At 40.2% G+C, this 8,262-nt stretch overlaps 1 protein-coding gene across 1 annotated transcript; it reads right to left on the bottom strand.

The window, feature by feature from the left end:
- Positions 1-1,790: 1,790 nt before the first annotated feature.
- On the bottom strand, positions 1,791-8,255 carry LOC125381210 (sacsin-like). Its single transcript, XM_048397870.1, has 2 exons — positions 5,882-8,255; positions 1,791-3,906 (listed from the first exon to the last, which is right to left on the bottom strand). Exons 1-2 carry the CDS (start codon positions 8,139-8,141, stop codon positions 3,809-3,811), a joined length of 2,358 nt encoding a protein of 785 aa, XP_048253827.1. The 5' UTR covers positions 8,142-8,255; the 3' UTR covers positions 1,791-3,808.
- Positions 8,256-8,262: the final 7 nt, after the last annotated feature.

Here is an 8,262-nt window from a genome sequence, read left to right on the forward strand (position 1 = left end):
GCATATTTTTCAACCTTCTGTTCCTCCGGCTTGACGTTGTTGTAGTTGACCTGCATCAGGAGTTCCTGGAACTTGGCTGCTGACTAGTACCTGACGTCACCAGTCTCCTCCCCAGGCTGGGTGAAGTTTCGAATGAACAGATACTCACTGAAGATTGGCCCCATTGAGCCTTGTGGTGGCCATGATAGTTTCTCCATCAGCAGAGGGATGATGGGCTTACCCAGGCTTACGGAGAGGTTCACCTCAGCCACAGTGATGGACGGATTCGAGTGTACCGAGGTGAACGTTATGTCAATCATTGTGTCATGGAAGAAGATCGGTTCGGGGGCGGCCTCATATTGCTCGACTTGTTCAGGATTCTCTTCAACAAAACAATGTGAATGTCATCCCCTGGCTGGCTCGCTCCCCAGATCTCTCACTAATCTAGCACACGTGGGGTGAGATGGATCGGCACCTTCGACGTCAACCACGTGTTCCACAGACACTCCAGGAAATTTAAAACATGCTCCAGCAGATATGGACAGATATCACAGGACTTTGGGGGACGCCTGGTCCATTCCACGAAGATGTATTGCTTGCATCGCAACCAGAGGTGGACACACACGCTATTCATTTGTAAATTGACAATTTGGCATGTTCATGTTCTTTATGAAATCACGCATTTTCTGAAGTCAGTATGGCAAATTAAACATTTTGAACACTTACAAGAGTCTTTTTTCTGTTGCAAACCGAAATTGTTTCAGATTTGGTAAAAAAGATAACTTTGCATTAGATCTTATTCAACGTCACTTCACCTTTTGTTGTTCAGTATATGTTATAGAAACATCTTGAACTTAGGTAGGTTGTATGTTGGGGGGCAATAGCGTGTTTACGGAACTCATTTTCATGGCTTTGGAATCCGCTTGCGTGTGAGGATCGCTCATCATCCCTGATTCCCTGCCTAGCCCATCTCGGAAGCTTGACCACTGTCGCCGCTAGGTGAATATATATTATTATCACTGACTTTTGCTATCACCACTGTATTTGTGTATTTGATACTGACCACTACCATGATATTATTTATTGTCATTGAATACTGTACTACTACACTATTGTTTACTGCCATTATAATTGCTGTGCAGTAATTTGTGTTTATTTGTAAACTTAGTGAATTTTGTAATACATTTGTTGATTGTAAACCATTTGTTGGTTTGACACTATGCTCTTTTACTACAGATGTCTGGGTTACCATATTGTTTAAATTTGGGAATCGGCACGTAACAGTGTTCTTTCTGGGAAAATGTTTCAGCAGTAAAAGCTGCTAACTTTTCTGCTTCAAAAAAGTGCCGCAACACAGACAAATTGATTGGATATAATTTCGTGATGGGTGTAAGTTCTTTGCAATGATTAATTCGAGAGGGGATATTAAAATGGTCAGCCATGAGCCCATTGCTACAAGATAAGTGTACTATACATGTAACACAAGCATCAGTCTTGGGGAACTGTTGACTGTGAGTATAAAGGATTGAAGTTACGTTGGACATAAGTACTGTTCCATGGTCTACTTCCATCACAAATGGTTTTTTTTGAGTCAGTCGATATCTGAACTTGCACATTTCATGTGTAGTGTGGACGTTGCTAAGAAACAAGGACGAAATACCTGAGGAGTTACTGACTGAAGTTTGTGCCGTTCACGTAGGATAATGTTTTAAACAAACACCAAGGCAACGACTAAATTGCGTTTCACTTTGGGGAAAATATTTTTACGAGTGACGTCTCAAGTAATAAAAGGAAGGACCCAACTGAGTTTCACTATTAAGAATATTTTATTATTACCAAAACCTACAATTATTCAATATTAACACAATTTCGATTACAATCTGGCAAACTAACATATATATTGCAAAGCAAAATAGGTGAAAACTCATCGTGATACAGAAACTCTACCAATCGGACACAATCCGGATCCTGGTAACAAACATATTCTGATCAGTTACCATTAGCCAACGACAGATTGTGCACAGACTCAGTCTGTGTCGACTAACAGTGATCCACTTTCCTGTCTCTCACAAATGACCGACATGGTCGAATACATCACAGGATTCACTGGCAGGAATGTCACAGACCGACATGGTCAATACAGAGACCTAGTAAGTGTGAACATCTTGGACCCGTCTCAGCTCGCAAAAACAAAACTCTCTCTCATGCCTTGAGGTAGCTATACACAATCTGGCCCCTGCTAGCTCAGTAACATGTCTACAAGCCTCTAAAACAATACACCATACCTTGCTACTCAATGTGGCGAGCGTACCAATCCTTCACAGTGGCAAAGCTAATCAATCACAGGTCCACCTTTGGTCCACCTATACTATATCCCCAATAACCTCTTTGGTTACAATACATGGTCAATATACATAATGCTCACATAAAACAATATGTATTTCTAGCAGATGAGATAGCAAAGTAATCATGGAGATAGACGAGTATTGTATTGTGGGAGGTTGACAATCATCCAGAGGTTGTAAACAGTAGGATCCATGGTTGAAAAGGACAAAAAATGATGTCAGTATACCCATCAGTGGTATTACTATAACTATCTGCCATGACAAAAAGTTTTAAACAAAATGCCTGATTTAAGCCAGAAGCTTGATAATTGTATCGAAATAATTTCTTTGGAAAGTATAAACTGTCTGACAAAAGCAAACGATGTTAACGATATCTGTCGACCTTTAAGTGAACAATTTTGCTTATAGCCTCCTATAACTATAACATTGTCGAGTACGTCTGAAAATCAAGCTAGTATGATCAACTGATCACTTTGACTGAATGAGGTAATACTAAAATTCCAAAATAGCTAGACAATCACGGCAATGTTGATTATCCATGGATTACTAGAAAAATTGAGCTTTCGAAACTCTAGCTTCTAAGTTCTTAGTTCAGTACAACCAGAAAAAAATCAGAACAAGTTCTGTGTCTTTATCCTGGTGGGTAAAGACACAAGAACCCGACAGAAGTATGAATATGCTGCGCAACCGAGGAAAACCACAGACTGGGGTACTTAGCCATTCTGTGTTTCTAAACATGTTGAAAACACGAAAAGCAAACCAACTACTACATCCATATTGAAATGAAAGTATCAAAATAAAGTGCTGAATATAAGCCATCCAACAATATCATTACAGATTTACAACAAGCTATATACAATTATTGATGAGGCAAAAATTACATAAATACATGAGAAATATCTGAGAGTACATATAAATACCCCTAATGTTTGAACATCATAGTTACAAAAACATTTTCAATACATGAATACATGATTTGAGAGTGCCATTAGATCACAAGAGAATGAAATAGTTGGGCCACTAATCCCTTAACACAGAATGTAATGACACCATACAACGATGACCGCCGGACTTTGCCGAGCAGTTACGGAATTAAAGCCAGGGAGCAGAGGGGTCTCTAAAGACATCATAGTTAAACACATCATACACTGGCCTGTGGTTGCATGGTTGTCATCTGTACTCCCAGGGAGTTTGCAGGCCGTTGATGGAAGGTTGTTATAGTTGGAAGTAGTAACCTGCCACTTGGCAAACAAGTATGGCTTCAGCATGGATCAACATTAATCAACATGAAACACCGTTTCTTATACGTCCATGACACACACCACAGGGATGATATGTTAACATATCCCATGAAAGATTTCTATTAAACATTATTTGCAGCAGCGTTACTATGTTCCTGATCACGGACGTTGATGGCAGAGGATCTTGTACATATATATCTAAACGTATGTGTATTCCTTTGCACGTTACCTGCATATTTCATACTACTTTGTACAAAATGCCACCACAGGATGCACAATCCCTGCCAGTATTCCTATTATAATCAAGGTGCGTTTACCATGAATTCTTGTATTCATGCCAAATAGTTCAAACAGCGGCAGAAACTCCTCGAACGTGTGCTCCAGTGTATACATGCCTGGCTCCCCACTACTTTGCCTGTGGAGGACTACCTGTTCAGGTTTCACCAGTTTGTTCCCCACCAAGATTGTCTGTTTTCCATGCAAGTGTTCCTCCACATATCTTTTGAACTCCTCCTTCCCATTGATGGAAAACTCTCTCTCATGCCTTGAGGTAGCTATACATATTCTGGCCCCTGCTAGCTCAGTAACATGTCTACAAGCCTCTAAAACAATACACCATACCTTGCTACTCAATGTGGCGAGCGTACCAATCCTTCACAGTGGCAAAGCTAATCAATCACAGGTCAACCTTGGGTCCACCTATACTATATCCTCAATAACCTCTTTGGTTACAATACATGGTCAATATACATAATGCTCACATATAACAATATGTATCTCTAGCAGATGAGATAGCAAAGTAATCAGGGAGATCGACAAGTATTGTATTGTGGGAGGTTGACTATCATCCAGAGGTTGTAAACAGTAGGATCCATGGTTGAAAAGGGCCTACGAGGACAAAAAATGATGTCAGTATACCCATCAGTGGTATTACTATAACTATCTGCCATGACACGAAGTTTTAAACAAAATGCCTGATTTAAGCCAGAAGCTTGATAATTGTATTGAAATAATTTCTTTGGAAAGTATAAACTGTCTGACAAAAGCAAACGTTGTTAACGATATCTGTCGACCTTGAAGTGAACAGTTTTGCTTAAAGCCTCCTATAACTATAACATTGACGAGTACGTCTGAAAATCAAGCTAGTCTAATCAACTGATCACTTTGACTGAACGAGGTAATACTAAAATTCCAAAATAGCTAGACAATCACGGGAAGGTTGGTTATCCATGGATTACTAGCAAAATGGAGCATTGGAAACTCTAGCTTCTAAGTTCTTAGTTCAGTACAACCAGAAAAATCAGAACAAGTTCTGTGTCTTTATCCTGGTGGGTAAAGACACAAGAACCCGACAGAAGTATGAATATGCTGCGCAACCGAGGAAAACCACAGACTGGGGCACTTAGCCAAACTGTGTTTCTAAACATGTTGAAAACACGAAAAGCAAACCAACTACTATATCCATATTGAAATGTAAATATCAAAATAAAGCGCTGAATATAAGCTTTCCAACAATATCATTACAGATTTACAACAAGCTATATACAATTATTGATAAGGCAAAAATTACATAAATACATGAGAAATATCTGAGAGTACATATAAATACCCCTAATGTTTGAACATCATAGTTACAAAAACATTTTCAATACATGAATACATGATTTGAGAGTGCCATTAGATCACAAGAGAATGAAATAGTTGGGCCACTAATCCCTTAACACAGAATGTAATGACACCATACAACGATGACCGCCGGACTTTGCCGAGCAGTTACGGAAATAAAGCCAGGGAGCAGAGGGGTCTCTAAAGACATCATAGTTAAACACATCATACACTGGCCTGTGGTTGCATGGTTGTCATCTGTACTCCCAGGGAGTTTGCAGGCCGTTGATGGAAGGTTGTTACAGTTGGAAGTAGTAGCCTGCCACTTGGCAAACAAGTATGGCTTCAGCATGGATCAACATTAATCAACATGAAACACCGTTTCTTATACGTCCATGACACACACCACAGGGATGATATGTTAACATATCCCATGAAAGATTTCTATTAAACGTTATTTGCAGCACCGTTACTGTGTTCCTGATCACGTACATTGATGGCAGAGGATCTTGTACATATATATCTAAACCTATGTGTATTCCTTTGCATGTGATGTGCATATTTCATACTGCTTTGTACAAAATGGCAACACAAGACCCACAATCCCTGCCAGTATTAACATTCCTATTCTTTTCCAGGGGCATTTCGGTAGCAAAGACGAAGGGCGTTTGGGTGGCAAACAATTATGCTGAATTCTTGTATTCATGCCAAATAGTTCAAACAGTGGCAGAAACTCCTCGAACGTGTGCTCCAGTGTATACATGCCTGGCTCCACACTACTTTGCCTGTGGAGGACTACCTGTTCAGGTTTCACCAGTTTGTTCCCCACCAAGATTGTCTGTTTTCCATGCAAGTGTTCCTCCACATATCTTTTGAACTCCTCCTTCCCATTGATGGAACTATTTTCATATAGTTCGTTCATGTGACTGTAAATGTCTCTACATATTTTGCACAGTTGCCAATCGGGTGGTCTTAGACCTTCTTGTATTGACTCCGAAACAGAAAGGAGTTGCGCTGTAACACTTTCAAGGGTAACTTCACAACTGTTCTTCACTTGTAGCAACTGAAGAGCAGCAGGGATTATCTTGTTCTTTTTGACGAAATCCAGTTCAGATTCATCCAAAATCAGATGAGTACATCCAACCAAATTCACTGTGTCCTCTCTGAACATTTCATTTGGGGCTGACAGACCAGAGTCTGCTTCATCAGCCTTCCAAACGAACTTCCATGTCTTGGGACGTTGAAGCACTGGCAAAAACCTGATTTTTAAAAGTTTTTGAAGAATAACTGGTGGGCACGTTGTGTCGCCTCCCAGATACTCTAATAGATTATGACACCTTTGAGTTGCCTTTTGATAATCTGTAAAGTACAATTCAGACACTGTACTCGCCCTTTCTACATATACATTCCAGGGCAAATTATCTTCTATCATTCCAGCTCTACAAAGACCACCAAGAACTGTCCCCTTCCTAAAACGTTTGTCTGGGAACATGTCATCTTCTTCTGAGAACAGGCTAGCACATGCTCCAGATGGACAAATGCAATCCTGAGGTCGTCTTAACGTGCCCTTATTAGATGTTGGGATGCATTTCGTAGCCTTCACTTGCTGATTGGTTGCAATGTCATTGCACTTTATAGCAGAGATGGTCAGAGAGTCCCTGTCTCTTGGTAACAAATATTCATCCTCAATATTTGGGAAAAACACATCACAGTAGAATGTTTGACTTGCCACACAGCGATTCTTGGCACCTCTCTCCTTGATGAGACACGCAATGACATTGTTTGGAATGTCTACAACAACTTCACTTTTATGTTTCCAAAAGTTTACCAAAGCTTTCAAAGCAATGTCTCCTATGTTTGGTTGGTTTCTTATGGATGTATCCAGATACCAGATGGTATTGAGAGGCAATCTTTGTTTTGTACTTTCTTCAACAAAGACTTCATGTTTCTCATCAACAATCATTTTGTAGAAACTCGACCCAAAACAGTCTCTACTGGTGGGCCACAGCTGGTAATACTCTGCTGTTGATACTGAGTTCAAGTCTATGTATTTCAATGCAGCAATGAATGCTCTGGGCACAACATCACGAAGTAAGATGTCATTCCATACAACTCCATGTATGGTCTTGTCATCCTCCATCCTTTTAAGTAGCTCTCTTCTGTTTTCATTGAGTGCAAATGTTGCATTGATATGAAATGGAAATGAATTTTCTATTGGTAGTGGAAGGAAAGTGAAGAAATGTCCCTTTCTGTAGAACCCAAAGGGACACATGCTCAGTTTTGTCATCGGTATGGCAACTGCAGCCAGGGGGAGCAAATCTTTCAGTACTCCAGATAATGCAAAAGTGTAGGACTCCTTTCCTCCTGTGTTCCATACAATAACCCACTCCACCTTTGCTCGCCCCCCACTGTGTACCAGGTTCAACTCTTTTATGTTGTTGGAAAGATCTATCTCAATGTCAGCCCTTTGAGCTACTGATAAGCTCTCGTTTTGCTGTGCTAGTCTTTGCCATTTGTTTGACGCATAAACCAAAATGTTTTCACTTTTTAGTTTGTCACCTTGTGGTAGGATAGCAGGTGGTATTTTAACATGCTTTACTACGTCTACCAACAGCTGTGGTACTCGAGGATCTCCTTCAGAGGGCACAAACAAAAACTTCAAAGATTTCACATTCTGTGTGAACAGAAGGAGGTTTCCACAGGCATCAACAAACTCTTTGAAGAGAGACTCTACCTCTGTCCTCGTGTAACAAGTATTACTAATGTCACTTTTACGTGCCTGCTCTTCTGTCCTAAGTGGAAATCGGAATAAAGTGCCATTGCAGATTACCTCTCTATTGAAGTCACAACCAAACACACCCTCGAATGGTTTAAATTGATTCCTCATTGTAGCTTTGTTTCTAGCACTTTTCAGATTTGCTTTCAATCCTGGTTTTTCCAAGTAAGAGCCACTTGGGTCAAGAATAACCATTGTATTTCCACTGATGATACTTGGAACATCTGTCAGATTGTAGACAGAGGTAAACCCTAACCCAAATTTTCCTATCGTGGAAGTATCTGCATGTTTTGTGGCTCCACCTAACTTTATCAAG

This window comes from Haliotis rufescens, unplaced genomic scaffold (assembly GCF_023055435.1).
Source record: "Haliotis rufescens isolate VD_foot unplaced genomic scaffold, xgHalRufe1.0.p SCAF_1, whole genome shotgun sequence".
Lineage (NCBI taxonomy): Eukaryota > Metazoa > Mollusca > Gastropoda > Lepetellida > Haliotidae > Haliotis > Haliotis rufescens.

Excerpts from the sequence above, each read along its gene's own strand:
- LOC125381210 (XM_048397870.1), bottom strand. The coding sequence starts at position 8,141 with ATGGTTATTCTTGACCCAAGTGGCTCTTACTTGGAAAAACCAGGATTG. Across the intron at positions 3,907-5,881 it reads TCTGCCACTGTTTGAACTAT|TTGGCATGAATACAAGAATT; the intron begins TTGGCATGAATA and ends TGTTTGAACTAT.